This window comes from Idiotropiscis lumnitzeri, chromosome 17, assembly GCF_059441095.1.
Source record: "Idiotropiscis lumnitzeri isolate Australia: NSW breed Sydney's pygmy pipehorse chromosome 17, RoL_Ilum_1.0, whole genome shotgun sequence".
In the NCBI taxonomy this organism is placed as follows: domain Eukaryota; kingdom Metazoa; phylum Chordata; class Actinopteri; order Syngnathiformes; family Syngnathidae; genus Idiotropiscis; species Idiotropiscis lumnitzeri.
This window is the reverse complement of record NC_142407.1, coordinates 9,114,510-9,131,337: the sequence shown is the minus strand read 5'-3', so window position 1 is coordinate 9,131,337 and position 16,828 is coordinate 9,114,510. Positions and strand designations below refer to the sequence as shown.

The 16,828-nt window shown below is 37.6% G+C and overlaps 2 protein-coding genes across 5 annotated transcripts in view; both read left to right on the top strand.

Moving 5' to 3' along the window:
• The first annotated feature begins 4,067 nt into the window (after positions 1-4,067).
• vps26bl (vacuolar protein sorting 26 homolog B, like) lies at positions 4,068-9,854 on the top strand. The gene is made up of 6 exons (XM_088280077.1): positions 4,068-4,467; positions 6,499-6,655; positions 7,355-7,519; positions 7,600-7,775; positions 7,853-7,995; positions 9,341-9,854. The coding sequence occupies exons 1-6, from the start codon at positions 4,245-4,247 to the stop codon at positions 9,467-9,469; spliced, it is 993 nt and encodes a 330-aa protein (XP_088136203.1). The 5' UTR covers positions 4,068-4,244; the 3' UTR covers positions 9,470-9,854.
• A 5,145-nt stretch (positions 9,855-14,999) lies between these two features.
• arhgap32b (Rho GTPase activating protein 32b) overlaps positions 15,000-16,828 on the top strand; it is a 54,880-nt gene continuing 53,051 nt past the window's right edge. For all 4 annotated transcript variants that reach the window (XM_088278940.1, XM_088278941.1, XM_088278938.1 and 1 more), the window contains exon 1: positions 15,000-15,419. The gene's annotated coding sequence lies outside the window, so the exon portion shown is untranslated. The remainder of the gene's footprint in view (positions 15,420-16,828) is intronic.

Below are 16,828 nucleotides of genomic sequence, written 5' to 3'. Positions count from 1 at the left end.
GGATAGTAAAACTTTGTTAGCATTACGTTGAAGTTCCAAAAAGTGTTTTTCTTTCGCATTATTTTGTGTTTCTAATTGTTCAGTATACTTTTAATTCACAAGCAGAACATACTTCAGCTGAATATCACAGATACCGCTGAATAAATTGGGTGGATTATGACAATTTTTGTTATTGTGACATATATGTCACGTCGAGCTTTTCAATCGTATTTTAAGGCTGAAAGCCCGATGTGACATATATGTCACAGCAATATTTCGATCCCTGGTTTGATATTAGTTTCTTCAAACACTATGGTGAGACCATGTTATCAGCACTATAGGACATGTTATCAAAGTATTGGAACTGTCAAATGAGTTTGACATTACCTGTAGTATCACATAACAGTTCTTTGAAGTTGGCTGGTTCTTTGAAATTAACACATCAGCAGTTCCAGCAAATTGGAGAGGTCACTTCCTGTCAGAGTCACATGACTATCACATGGTCTTTATTCCAGGATGTTGCATATATGCCGCGTAGGGTTTTGAAGGGTTAAAGTCAGGCAAAAAGTTTTAAAACAAAGAAACAGGGGAGTTCAAAGTGTTTGTTACACTGGTGTCACCGTGGGTTCTTATGGGTTAAAAAAAGCATGCTGTCATATTTGGTCTGTTTCTGCAAAAGAAACAGAATGAACAATCAGCTAGAGCCTGCGACCTTTACAAGGTCTTTTAATTGAGGGTTAAAGCTTGTCATCAACAAAGCCTTTAATAAAAAAAAAGTACTGCCAGTTGTAATAACTGTATTATTACGAATTAATAAAAATAAATACCATATAATCTTACACATACATTGCTACAGTCAGTGTTTAAAGCAATATTTTAAACTATTAAATGTCATTTTTGTGTAAATATAAATGAACCCTTTCATTATAATTCTACTCACCCGTTGAATAGTCTGGCTGACTGACTAAATATGACCATGTTCGCGTCGACACACAGCTTGGACTGTTGGAATTTTGGTAAACTTTTGTCGCAGAGTTTTCCAAAAAGTCCAAATTGTACAACTTCTGGGGCATTTAACTTTGCAGGTTCAATTGTAATTTACTAAAGGTACTTCACTTTAGGTTATACACGTGAAACCCAAATAATTACGTGCTCAAACGTTTTTTTTTCTTTTTTAGACTTTAACATGTCATCGATTAATTTGAGAGATTATATCATTTTTAGATTTGGAGTCATTACTCATAGGGCTCTGGAAGGTTAATAATTTTACTGATTGTACATAGGTACTTTTTTGTGTTTAATTACTGTCAAGGTAATGAGAAAAAATCCTGTTAAAAGGCGATATGAAACTCTTTCCATTTATATGAGTGATAAAAGGGTCACATCAGACAGTTACATTCATAGCATGTTGGCAGTTAAATGTTACACTGCGTCTCCACACTGAGCCTTGTCACTAGTGATGGGAAAATGAAGCTTCAAAGTTGCTTCATGAACCAGTTGTTGTATTTTTGAGTCCTGTAGATGGCACTGTTGGTTTAAATAAAGGTTTAAAAAAAAAAAAAAACGTCAAGTCAGTGTGCTTTCAGCCCAATATTGAACAGAGAGTGCCATCTACTGGAATCTAAAAATACTACAAGTGGTTCATGAAGCACATTTGAAGCTTCATTTACCCATCACTACTAGTCGCTGTCATTTAACAGCGGAGCAATTTACTTTCTTCATTTCATCATTTTTCTTTGAAGCATGTAATTCACATACAACCTTGATGATCGCTTTGCCCATGAATGTGTGGGAAATGTTCGCCAAATATCAATCATGGGAGAGAGGATCTGCCCAAGCATTTGCACATAGGAATTTGCTCAGACTTCTTTGCTAAAATATTAAGACCATCAACTCGCTAACCAAAATTAGTTTACACTACCGCAAACTCTTTTGAGATCACTAATGGATTCAAACTGAGGTAAAAGAGTCACGCAGCCCCCCCCCTTTTCATTTATACAAATTTCATTCCTCCCAAGTGCCTTCTGCCGTTAAAATAGATCTGTTTCTCCTGCTCACTTGTTATTTCATGTTGTTCGTTCAGTTTTCCACAAGCATGGCGTTTGAGAGGAATGATGTAAACACAAATTTCTGCTTTCTGTCTTTACATATCTGCAAATTTGTACATATTTTTTTTCATAGATTACTCTAGACATGTTGAAATGGACAGAAATATATTACTGTAGTGCCTAAATATAGTGGAAAATATTTTTGGTAAGGACACACTATTAGGCAAAACGATACTACTGGTTTTTATTGACTGGTTTGTAAAAACGATTCTTTTATTGCTGCAATGTTGCAAATGGAGCTCTTTAATTCTGCATTTCACAAACCACAAGTCATGTCAGTGTGAAACGGCAAATCATGTACGACAGTTTCATGTCGCTTCACGCAGATGGATAAAGTGTTAAAGGTTCTATCATCACGCTGTTAATGTTTTTTTATATATATATTTAAGGGCAATCTAAACTGAGCTGTCATGCAGCACTGTGTTTTTTTTTTTTTTCATTCACTCAATGCCATGAAATAAATGCTGTCATCTAAACACACATCTTCGAGGGCTTGCTAGGGGGGATTTGTCCATTCTAGAACCACTCTATTTGTAATTAATAAAACTCACTTATGATATTAATCATGATTCTTGTGGGCGTTTTTTTTTTTGTTTGTGTATGCTGCATATTACCAATTTGTATTTTATTTGGTGTGCAATTTACTAGCAGTGTTGGGAGTAACGCAGTACGAAAGCAACGCATTACAGTATTCTATCACGAGTTATTCGCTATATTTTTGGAGAAGAAATACAAAACACATGAAAAATTCAAGCGGGAACAAACCTAAATTTAAAGCAGTATAGAATTATGAGGAATTAGGAGTCATTGTGCTTCTTTATATATGAATTGAATAAATGGACCGTAAATCACAATATACAAAAAGGGTACAATAGATGTTAGAACAATTAAATTATGTCATCTGTCTATCAGTAGTAATTATTTTCAATTCATCATTGATTAATAATAAGTATAATAATCAATAATCAATGATACTTCAATACATGAAAGAAAATACATATTAATGTCAATGGTAGCCCATATTGGCAATTTAAACTTATCTATCCCATTTAATTTGTGTATGTTAATTATTGTATTTATGGTGTACAATATAGGATTGTTTATTTGGACAAAAAAAAACTGAAATGTAGACATTTTTGCACATTTATTAAACAAAATAAAATAAAGAAAAACTGAACTATCATGTGAAAATCGCAGAGCATGAGCTTTAAGATTAAAATAGATCTTACACATCACACTTTTTTTGCAGGAGCACATGCAGTGATCGGGTCAGACTTTATCGTGAGTGAGAAAGCAAGTGAAGGGGGAATACTGATGTGGGAAATCACACTTGACAGAAGGATGAAACCTATTTACAAAATATTCCAGCATGACGTGATGAACTGACACATTGACAAGATGTGTCAACTGCTTGCATCCCATCAGTAACAATATCCTCAGCCATATCTGAACAGCTTGAGGGCTCTTTCTTTCAAATTGAGAAGACTTGTGGAGTTTTACCATATGACATGCTGCTCGGCCATCTAAAAAAAGTGTTCAAGTTGGACCTCTACAGGCGCTACTCTGCATCTTACACTGCAGTGCTTTCAAACACGCCACCAAGTGGTCAAAAATAATATTGCATATCCAATCAGAACTAAGACAAGCCCAACTTTATTTATTCATTTATTATTACTTTCATTTTCTTATTTGAAATATCTTAACGCAGCACAACGTAATTTGAACTGGTTGCGTGGAGATATGCTGTCATCTCGCTGTCAGAAGTTATTTGGTAAAATGAAGAAAATATATTCCCTTATTTATAGAAATTAAAGACATTGTGGAGAAGGTTTTCTGGAGGTCAAAATGTGTTGTAGTGGATCAGAACAACAATCAATTTATCGGAATCAGACATCTCTAATGTTTACATTCACCTCGAACGCTTAGAGGTCGGAAGTGGGACAACAAGCGTTGAAAATATTCCGACTTCCCACTTTCCTTGAATGCAGCATTAGACTCCGCATGACTGTTGACGCATGCGCAGTTACTCGTTTGAAACTACGGATAGTCAACTAACTGGGGAGCTCCTTGCAAAGAGACGATTATCTTTCTTTTGTTAAAACAAAGGGGTGCATTTTGTTACAGGTTCCATTCACGAAAAATAAGTGACCAGCAACGATGAACTTTTTTGGTTTTGGTCAAAGTGCGGACGTCGATATAATTCTCAATGATGCAGAAACAAGGAAGAAAGCTGAGCATAAAAGTGAGGACGGCAGGAAGGACAAATATTTCCTCTTCTACGACGGGGAAACGGTGTCGGGGAAGGTCAATGTCACACTCAAGTATCCTGGCAAGAGGCTGGAGCACAACGGAATCAAGATCGAGTTTATTGGCCAGATCGGTAAGCGACTGGCGGGGGCCTGCAAAGTCTGCACGCCACTTAGCCACGCCGAGAAGTAGCAAAGTCTGACAGGCGACGGCGAACAGGCGCTCGAAATCATTCACAGACTATTGCATGAATGTATTTAAACTACTGATACGTCTCCTTGCACCAGTGTCTTATGTAAGCGGCTGTAATTGCTTTCAGAAGTGTGCATAAAAAGTGTCTGGTCTCGTGACAGATGTGTCTGTGCGAGGTCACAGGTCAGCTGACACAACAGTCATTGGCTGGCCGTCACCGCGATGTAAGGACGAGAAAGTTAATGTCGCTAACTTAAATTTACTATCACTATTCTTATTCAGTATCTTCAAGTATTTTTTTATTTTAATGGTTGGGTTCCACCAAACATTATACGTACCCCAGGTGGGTAGTAACGCGTTACAATTTACCCCGTTACATGCTTATCGGAGTAATTTTAATGCAACATAATTTTTACTTTTACTTGGAGTATTCTTGTGGGGAAGAAGCGCTACATTTACTTTATTGCATTGTCCTTATATTAGGTCTACATTTATTTATTATTGCTTACATGATATATTGCATGACAAAATTAATGCAGTTTGTTAATGGTAAATTAACCACAGTGGTCACAGAAATAACTCCAATCTGTCAAAAGTAGTAATAATAAATTTGTAAATAAAAAGTGGAAATCAGGCGTTGCTTTTGAACTGTGGTTCAACTTAATTATTTAAAAAACAATACTCATAAAACAGACCTGAGCGAAAATGATGGTACGCCTAGAAAAAAAATAAACTCAACTCAAACAGCATCACGAGTGTCTTCTAACCGGTAATCAGTCAGTCAGCCTATTTAAAGGGTGACAAGCAATGTTCCCTCTAATTTTTCTTTTTGTCTGAGCATTCCTAAATTAAAATAAAATTAAAAACCAATGCAAATGTTTACTTGAGTTTTCTTTAGCACCTTGCATTTTCCTAATTTACTGCCGTACTCTGATTTCACAACCTCTTAAAGTTGAACTGCACTGTCATTTATAAACATTTCAGAAATGTTGCGACAAGCTGCAAAGTTTAATCAAAGTTGAATGTCGTATCATCTTATTTATTTGTTCATACTTTAAAGAATTCATGCAGTAAAGCACGACTCCAAGATTCAGCTGCATCATGTTGTCAGAACCATCAACAATAAAATTAAAGCAAAACCCATCGGGATGAAATCTAAACCTAACCTCTGGTCAGTCACGATTCCTGATACTGCGACAATATACTCTGAATGGTCGATGCAACCGCTAAAGTTTGTTCGGTGAGAGAACACAACAGACGTTGTCAGTACCAAAGGAAACTTAAGATGGCTGCTCTCTGGTTTCAGCCGCGAGGGCCCAATTGTGATTCCATGGGAACAACTGACGCGCCCACGGCGACCAAACCAGTATCACACTTGGAGATCATAACTAGTTACTTAATTTAGGTATTTTACAAACAAAATCAAACCATACGGTCCCACATTGTTCACTCAACTAATGGAAAATGTGTCATTTAATAAAACGCAAACATTTCTACTCACCTGACCTGTGAATCACATGGAAAAAGAATCGTTTAAGGGGCTCGTAAGTCCATGTTTGGACTTCCTGAATGGAGCGGGGGTGCATGTCACCTGCAGCGTCTCGTCACCGGTGACTGTGAGTGTACGTGTGTCAACGTATGCTTCAAACTATTTACAGAACAAATGAGTTTGCATATCCTTCATTCTCAAGAACTGTAACTAACTCGATACTTTTGACAAGCTGTTGCACGTTCACGAAATATTTTTTTTATTAGGGCTGCAGTCATATTTTAGGCAAGAAAAAAAATATATATAAAAGATGTGAAACACTGTCAAGACTAATAACAAGTGTTGAATTTGTCTTCTCACATCAAATCAGACCTTAGCAGGCTGCAGTTGTCAGAAGTGAATGACAAGTTTGCACAAAGTCTTCTCGTATGTATGAAGATGCTCCACTGCAGCTGTCTGATGGCATTAATTCATCTCTTCCAGAGCTCTACTACGACAGGGGGAACCACCATGAGTTTGTCTCTCTGGTGAAAGACTTGGCACGGCCGGGGGAGCTCACACAGTCGCAGACGTTTGACTTTGAGTTCACACACGTGGAAAAGCCCTATGAGGCTTACACTGGCCAAAATGTCAAATTACGGTGAGCTCCACTTGACTGTTGCGTACAAAAATGAATTCTAAACAATTACAGCTTCTTTAAAAAAAAAAAAAATATGGTGCAACTTGTCTCACTTGGTATGGATTGCCTAGTGCAGTGCTTAATTATTTCCTGTTTCCTTGCAAAAAGGAAAAAAATTCGCACCTGCCACGCTGCGACGCAACTATAAATAATAGCATTTTTGTTGCAAGACAAACCTACACCGTAGAGTACGTGATGGGGAAAATAAAGCTTCAAATTTGCTTCATGAACCAGTTGTTGTATTTTTGAGTCCTGTAGATGGCACTGTTGGTTTAAATAAAGGGTTTAAAAAAATGACAAGTCAGTCTGCTTTCAGCCCAATGTTGAACAGAGAGTGCCATCTACTGGAGCCCAAAAATACTACAACTGCTTCATGAAGCAGATTTGAAGCTTCATTTACCCGTCACTACGTAGAGTTAATACTCACTGCGCACAATGGGCAATGAGAGCGCCACTGCCAACTACTGGAGTGGATGTGTAATTACACTTTATTATATTACGGCGGGGAAAAAAGCATGTTCTCCATGTTCTTGAGAAGCACTGGCCAAGTGTGAGTGTGCCCTAAATAATTATTTGGATATTATTTTTCTTTATGGAAGAAATTTCTAACATGTTTTCCGCACAGCTATCTCTATTTCAAGACTAATCTTTTGCTCGCAGCTATTTTCTGAGAGCCACAGTCAGCCGCCGACTGAGTGACATCATCAAAGAGGTGGACATCGTGGTTCACACACTCAGCACTTACCCTGATATCAACTCCTCCATCAAGATGGAAGTAGGCATCGAGGACTGTCTACACATAGAGTTTGAGTACAATAAATCCAAGTATGATTCCGATTCACTGATAATGCTCGTGGGTTGAAAGGATTCGTCGGTAAAAAAAGTGTGATCGTGTCCTTTTGCAGGTATCACCTGAAAGATGTCATTGTCGGCAAGATTTACTTTTTGCTTGTGCGAATTAAGATCAAGCATATGGAGATTGACATCATCAAGCGGGAAACAACTGGCACCGGGCCTAACGTCTACCACGAGAACGATACCGTCGCCAAGTATGAAATCATGGACGGCGCACCAGTCCGGGGTAATTTGAGAGGATTTTACCGTAGCGGTAAATGTCACTGCTTTGCTATTCTGACAGTCTGCCTCTGACCTCTGCAGGAGAGTCAATCCCTATCAGGCTGTTCCTCGCAGGCTATGAGATCACGCCCACCATGAGGGACATAAACAAGAAGTTTTCAGTTCGCTACTACCTCAACCTGGTCCTCATCGATGAGGAGGAGAGACGCTATTTCAAACAGCAGGTAGACATACGTCACTGGTGCTTGTCTACTGGTGAAAGCCCAACGCAATTTATTGTTTTGTTGTTATTGTGTCATGTAAATATGGTATCTCGGACTATGCGCATTTTTTTTTTTTTTTTTTCGTAAGACATGTTAACAAGTGAGCTGTACAAGTAAATTCATAGCATAATTAGAAATAACAATAAGTTGGGGTTTGCACCTTTATTTAATAAAAAGCCATACAAATACATTAGAATGATATTTAGATTTAATATAATAGCCTTTTAGAAAAAAAAAAAACTCAAGACTAAATTATTGCTTTTTATAAATAAATGAACTCATGAAGACTTGGGAATTATTTTTCACTCCGTTATCTACAAGTAATTCTCTGAACCTATTTGATGCACTAATTAAAGTGAGAATTTTTAAATAAAATGAATCACCATCCGTATAAATATATGAACTATATATTTAATAATATATATGTAGATGTTGTTTCCGCAATGCCATAAATTCCACCAAACAAACGCTAACCGTAAAATTGCATATGCTAATATGTGCATTTTAATACAAAAAAAAGTTTAAAGACGCAAATAATATTACTAAGGTAGTAGCGAGCTGATGCTTGCCACATTTTCAAAACTTTCACCTAGTTCTGAATCTGAACTTATATTTGATGACATCTATTTCTGAAAAAGCTGACTTGCTCAGATGTCGAGTCCGGCAGTCGTGTTTTTATTGGCCTGAAATAATGATTCCGCCGCCGCGACCGTAGATCTTTCATGATCCTGCCATCGGCGAAAATAGTTTTGTACTTTACGGAGGCTCCTGAAGTCACTGTACACTAATATGAAATGCCATTTCACGTTGAATTATGCTGAAAGATTCGGTTGGAAATGCCCATTACGTTATCTTCTAAACCAGGGGTGGGCAAACTTTTTGATAGGTGGCCCACCATGGGTTCTAAAATTTGACAGAGGGGCCGGACCAGGAGCAGATGATTTGGTAATCTTACCTCATATGAGAAAAAAAAAATTCCACTTAATTTTATATAAAAGTGAACAAAGGCATTACAAGAAAATCTATATTGTTGACACACCATAGTATTTAGAAAATAAAACATTAACAAGGTTTATTCATTTAATTTTTTTCCAATTCGGCAGGCCGGATTAAAAAGTCAAACGGGCCACAGGTGGCCCACGGGCCGTATTTTGCCCACGCCTGTTCCGAGCTATTTCAGTGAATGCATTTTGAACAAACATAATTTTCTCATGAATATTCAATATGTAAATAAGGACTGTGTTTCGGCCAAGGCGACGAAGCCCTGCAACCTCGCAGCTGTTCCAAAACCTTCCTGATGTTGCAGGAAATCACCCTGTGGAGGAAAAGCGACGTTGCGAGGAAGAGCATGTCTCATCAAGCCATCCTTGCCTCCCAACGCTACGAAGGCTCGTCCAATCCAGAGAAAAGCCAGGCTGATGAGAAGGACAGCTAAAAAAGCTCGGACCACTGCCGCAGCGACTTGTGAATATGAAAATCGTTTGTGTGCGTGTCGGGAGAGAATGTGATGTACTTGTCAACTGCGAGCTCAACAAAAAGCTCCGATTGTACTTGCAAATTGTTGAATTTGTTGCTTTCAGACAACTTTTTGGTCCCAAATTGGTGGAGTGTTCCAAATGGAGACTTATTTTACTCAGATGGCTGACTTCGGGGAATTTATTTGACAAAAACGGCAACTTTGAGCAATGGAGCTTGTCACCCCCCCCCCCCCCCAAAATCCCTATTCGCTCATCGCATGTGCATTCAACCTACAATACCATTCTTCCACTTCGGTACTTTCAGCGGAAGTCACTGAAAAAGAGCTGTCGTCATGGCAATTTGGATTGACGAGGCTCATTAATCCACTAGTATTATACCTTAAACTACAATGCAGAATGCGGCGTTTAAAAAAAAAAACATGGTTAATTCTTCATTTTGCATTTTAAAAGTTACATTTATTAAGTGCAAGTGTTTGAAAGGGTGGGAATCATGTGTGTAGTGTTCGGAGTGCTCATAATGGTTTAATAGAGGCATAAATTCCCCCAAAATTCATCCACGCAGGGTATAATCGAAGGTATCGCCCCGAAAAGTGAGTGAACACCCTATACTCCAGATTAATTCTTGAATTGTTTTTTTTTTTTTTATTCTCTTCAAAATATCAGCCTCTGAATGAATATAATTTGCAAATACATTTGGACTTGTAGCGTGTGCGTCTCTTTCACGGCTTTGAATTGTCGCCACTTTGTGCTGCAGCTGTGGTTAACTATAAATCTCACATTTCCCAAGGAACGGTTTAATTGCTGGAGTGAAAACAACTTTTATTCGCTTCGAGTTCAAGAGCAAATGAACTGAATATGCTTAAGTATTTTCATACATTCCACCAGAAATGACTATTTATTTTTTTAATAGCATCACATATGCTGAATGCCTTACCTTGCGTAGACGTCACTTTTGTGTCAAAAAAACGTGACTACTTTGAGTTGGAAGGGGGAGGCGGGGGAAGAAAAAAAAAAACATTGACGGTGACGTAAGCAATTATTTTTTTGACAGCAGATATTCTCAATTCTAAACGATAATTACCAATATTTTGGTTTCTGGTTTTACAGACCAGATGATAGTGTTGTTAAAAAAAAATAATCCATCAAACGTGATTTAAAATGACTATTTCAAGTTTCCAAAACGTCCGAGAGGAGTGTTTCTTACGTTGAAAAGCTATTTGCTGAATTGTTAGTTGCCGCCTTGCTTCATGCTATTTTTTTTTTGTCTTTGATTACTTTTGAAGTTCCTATCTCTTATTTGCACTATGATTTGATTTGGTGTTCTCTGTACTGTAGTAGTAACAAACCTCTTCCAGTCGTGACCCCCACCCTCCAATTTATTACGGACGGTGTTACACGAGTATTATTGACTCAACCGACCCAAGACGCTTTTGTGTCGGTCGTCCTCTGTTGGCGACCGCTTTTTGATTTATTCTGCTTTGTGCCTCAGGATTGATTGCCAAAAAATGGTTCGGAAGCAGTGCTAGGGCACAAATGAAAATGCACTCTTCGTCTAACCTAAGTCATACTTGGGAACATATTTCATAAAGTCAAAAAATGGGTCTTCTCTTTTCCCATTCTGCTAAAGGAAAAACACAGGAGTGTTTTGAACAGTGAGCTTCTTTCATTGTGGATTGCATTGAAGCTGCATATATTTTTATATTTCACGTTAATCGTTAGAGTTAAAAGGCAAATTGTCGTGTTTTTGTCACGCTGATGGGTTGCGCAAACTGCTCTCTGTTGGATATTCTACATCAGGGGTCACCAGCGTTTTTTTGTTTTTTTTTTTGCTTTAGTTTGGTCATATGCTATAAAAAAAAAAAAACTTTGAAATATATTGTTTTTTGAACAAAGAATATTGTCATTCCCAAACGTACAATGTATGTGTGATTTAAAAAGAAAGTGGCGGAATTTCTTTTTTTCTGTAGAAGGGCAGCACAAAATAAAACACATCTAACTGGTGAGCTTTTGAGGTTTTTTTTGTTGTTGTTGTTGTTTTTTTTCCCCGCCACATGTTTTGTTTTTTTTAACCGGTTTGCCGACTACACATACAAATTTGGTGACCCCTTTTCCATGTTATATCACTTTAACTTGTGTGTGCTTAAATTTGCTGATTGATACGAATAATTGAAAATATATTCTAGAAGTGGATCAACTTGCCTTTGTGTACAATGTTTGTTCTTTAGTTGTATATTTTATTTTTATTACAGCCCTGTTGCAGACGGAAACCTGTCCAAAGCTGGTTGTAAAAGAGTCATATTAAATTGAAATTGAATAAATATAAAATCATAAATGAACAATGGAAGTGATGCCTGGTTATTAATTTTTGACATTTCCCTTTCCTTTTGTCTTGAAGCTGACTTAAATCATTTTGTGTTTGTTAACTGAATGAAAAAGAGCAAAAGAAACCTTTTCTGTCCTGATGAAATGACACAATCTGTGCATTTTCTTATATTGCCCATTATTACCATGATAATATGGTGTTTACTCTCTCTATTTGCTTTTTTATTTATTTATATTTTGGAGTAGCACAGTCTAGAGGTCTTGGGTTCAAATCTCGCCTCAGGCCCTTCTGCCTGTTTTGTTTTCATCAGGTGCTGTTTTTTCCTACACTGCAACGTGCACGTTTGATTAATTGAAGGCTCGAATTGCCCATATTGAATGTGAATGCGAGTGGTTGTTTGTCACATACCAATTCAGCTGCCGCTCGGCCCAAGTCAGTTGCGGTAGGCTAAATAAATGGAAGAATTGATTTATGCATGTTTAATATTCAAGATGGGGGAGGGGGGTCGGTGCAATAGGGTAATTCACTGGTGTAATTTCCCTTAATCGCCGCTAGGGGGCACGTTTGTATCAGGTATTTTTATTGAAAATTTATTTATTTATAGTTTATAAATTAATTTCTTTTATATTTTGCTGTTATTATATATATATATATATATTGTTAAAAAATGAACTAATTGTTTTTCACAACAAATCTATCGGTTTTCTATGCGTTGTATTTTTCTCTGTGAAATGCACGTGTTATCTCTTCGTTCCTACCCTTAAAATGTCACAACCAACAAAAAAGAAATACGTTCTAGTTTCATAACCATATTGAACGCTTTCCACTTAGTCATTATGGGGTGAGTATCTTGCCCTTTGAGAAACCGTCTTGTGTTTTCAGTCACACCAGCTGTTTGGCTTTTTTGGAGGCTGCAGCAGTGGATAGTTGCAGAATGAATGTTGACAATTATTCATTATTTTGCGTGAGTGTGTGTGATAGATTATGAGTGTGGATGTTATCATGATTGACATCCGCTCTATTACAGTGAAATATCAATAGATCTTAAAACCTTTCAGAAATTCAAGCTGTATTTGTTGAACAGTACGCAGTAGCTTCTTAACAAAATCACACAGGCCCACCATGAGCTCATTAAATGCAAACATTCACGCAAAATACCCATGCTGTCATTGTCCACTCTTTGATAAACCTCTCTCTAGTTAATTAAAATAAAAGTGAGGGAGCTTGCCCAATATAATATACAACAATATTTTCAAATTTCTTAGAGTTGGTAAAAAAAATCCTAACTGCTCAAAGCAATATGTGACAAAAAAATAATGGTTTTAGTGAATGAAAAGTGCAGTGGAATATTTGGAGTGATGTCTTTTACACTGTTGTTACTCTTTTCCGCTTGAAATTGCTTTTTCCTTTCGAAAGTTATAATGTGAGGTCCCCCCCCCCCTTTCCTCCTCCACACTTTCATCTTCCTACTTCCTCTGATGTCCCTTGCCCTGGTGCAACTAGGATGAAGGGGAATATAAACCAATATCATGGGATGGCATTTTGGTATTAGGTAGGAGAGTGAGAGTTGGTTGTTTTGATGTGACACTGACAAGGTTGCATATAGCAATCGAGCACAACAAAATGACCTCTTGCACAATATCCTCATGTCTGCATTGTAAATTTTGTATTGAATGTTATAACAAATGATCGTTTTCAATATACTATACTGTATGTTCATTATTCGTCGTTTGTTGTGGTGTGGAGGAAGTTAGAGATCCACACGGGCATGGGAAGAACATGAAAACTCCATCAAGATCCAAAACCAGCAGCTCTCGAATGTGAGCCGGGCGAGCTAATCTTTATGACATGACGTTAGACCGGAAAAGCCGATGAAATGGTCATTTGAATATTGTCATCATGAGGTAAAGCTGCGCCTGGAGTGTCGCAGAACCTCATTTGCCTACAGACTCATCTTCTCTCAACGTGATTATTGTCTTTGTGTAAGCTGCTAAACCTTTTTAAAATAAAGATTACACTGCCGGAACAGACTACAATATTATCTGCCGACTGCAGTTGTTGCAGCTGAATTCAATTCATTCATGGAACAATTTGAAATCATTTTAGTCCCGGATGTTTGGGTCAGTCTACTAGAGACAAAAGGAGAAAAATGGGGGAGGGTATTGAAATAAGCACTCCAGTCAAGTAGGTTCAGGTTTATTTAGATCCTCATGAATTCCAAACCAAAAACAACTTCCTTGTCTTGGAAATGCCAAGAAACTAAAAATGTCTATTTTTCTTAGTCAGTCAAATAAAATCAGTGATACACTGTGCTACTAAGGACAGAATTTACGGAGGCTCTTCACTTTTATCTTCAGTTTGAGGCAGTCTGTCACCAAGGCCTGTAAACATGTCAAGAGAAGTAAAACAGGCCAATCCTCATCTGCCAGTAACAAGAATGAGCAGATGTAAAGAGATGGGATTGGGCAAACTTGAAGTCATTTTTTCCCTTCCTCAATTCCTCCTGTGACAATAAAATATAGCAAAATGTGTCCTGTGTACTGTACAATGCTATAGCTGCACCAACAGACAAACAACCACTCATACTCACGTGCACACAAATGGTCTATACGCAATATGCTTGTTTTTGGAAAAGAAGAGAAAGCACACGCAAGCAAGAGGAAAACGTGCAAAGAGGAGATGTGATAACCACTTGTTCCCTGTGAAAGTTATCTGAGGGGATGCTCACTTTCTCACAATGTCCTATGGATGGGAATGGAAAGTCGATTTTTTTATCATTTGTACCCCATTTTACACTGTTTACATACCAAGGTGGGGTTCATTTACAAAAACACACTTGCCCAGAGTTGTTTTGTCCATAATTTGGAAGCTAGGCTCGCTTATATTCAAGAGCCACTTTCAATTGACGGCCAGAGTTCTGTCATGCTCTGTGTTCACTGTTAATTTTGTCCATTCACATACAAGGAGGTGTAAAGTGTATTAAACTTCTTGACCCTTTCGATATTTTTTCTGAAACCATGTTCCAGACATGTTAGTAAGACACCCGGAAACTGAAAAATAATGCTAAATATGTTTATTTCAATGAGATTATGTTGAAGTTAATATTTCCAACTCTCGCGAATGCAACACAGTCAGGACGCCGCTGCTGTGCTCCAGCTAGTAATCACTTTCCTACTTGTGCTCCCGTTCACTTGCACATGGAGGGAGCAACCGGGCACTTTTTATTAAAACCTGAAAACAGCCAGCTGCGAATCAAAAGGAAAACAATTAAACCCAATGCCGTAAGTCAAGATATGTAATTTGAAAGAAATGATTATCCTCCACACAAGGACATTTGGCTGGAAACCGCTGGAGAGCCCCGGGGGAGTCTTTTTGTTTAGTCTAATGTTGGCGCCGATTGTTCAATTCCGTGCGATACATTAAAATGACCCCCAAAGACGTTCCATCATCATTTTTTCGGACTAAAATTGCGATGCGGACACAACTGGTCCTAAGGGAAGAACCAGACGCAGACAGCGAAAGCTAAACTCGTCTCGCCATCCGACGGGTGGTCGCCAAACGCTGCAGGGTCGACCCGAACGGAGGTATTCATTCATGCACACTCATGTTACCTTGTTGTTGTTATGTGAGATTTGTCTTTCTATGGTTGCTCCATATTACTTTTTGGAAACCAGACACGGAGTCTGGTCTGCTCATGTGAAATGGCGTGCATGCGTGAAAGAGCCTCTTACCCCACTCATGGTGTGCACTCTCTTGGCTAATCCACAATCTTTATTTTATTTATTTTTAATTTTTTTAAATTTAGGCTTCTGTTCTGCGTTATATCATTAATGCTGTCTAACATATTGGCGTCAGGCTAGTATACACATTTTGTATTATTTTTTTGTTGAATGGATTATTTTTGCTCGACTGTAACTGTGATGTTGTTCCCCTATTGCGATTTACAATGATTATTTTTTTTAAGGTCCGTCTCTCATGAATGAAAAAAAAACGAGCAATAACATTCACGTTGGGCTTATGCTAAAATAAATTAAATGAGTCAGGAATTAATATGAGAGTTTATTGAAGCAATTCAATTAGAATTTTGAATTGTAGTCACAAGTGTTCACTACAACTCAACTCAACTTTATTTATAAAGCACTTTAAAACAAGCATTGTTGCAGGGATGTTCTGTATATGAGTAAAACCTAGTCATACAATAAAAAAGACAGGTAAAACGGGGAACTAATTACATGAGCGCAAAGAACACAGTAAAAAAAAAAAACAAATTCCATGTCAACTCAAATGCTATGGAATAAAAATGTGTTTCAAGATGAGTTTTAAAAATGGGCCGAGAAACGAGGCTTGTCTAACATTCAGCAGGTCATTCCAAAGAGTGAAATTCAAAGAGAGAAAACAAAATTGTACAAAACTAGTGTCCCATAACGTAACATAAATAGACATAAATTAGTAAATCAGACTTCAGATTACAACAATAATGCAAAAATGTTTGTGGCTTGTAATGTTTCATGAAACAATGATAAGTAAAAATGTGGACTGCGCATCTGGAGCACAGGACATATCGAGATAATATAGAAATATATAAATGAATAAAAATATACATATATAAAATAAAGCCTGATGCCTGACCGAAATGAAGCAGTCCTTCCCGACACGCCCCCACCCCACACACAAATTGTACACTTTACGATTGGAAAATTGTATTTTATGACACTGCAATGTCGATTTGAATTTGATTAATTGTTCAGCCCTATTTGACAATGGAATGTGTTCGGGGCATTCTCACATTGGTGTTGCATGTTCGATGAAATGCACCACCATGCACGCCATCCATCTGCTTAATTAGCAGACGTATTAGATTGATAAAGTAATGGGCGTGAATTCCAATAAATATGAAACAAAAGGCAGTTTGTCAAGAAATGTTCTTGATGATCAAGAAATTTTCCGAGTCAGCAAGGTAAAAAAAAAAAAAAAGACCCCTAACGTATTTTGT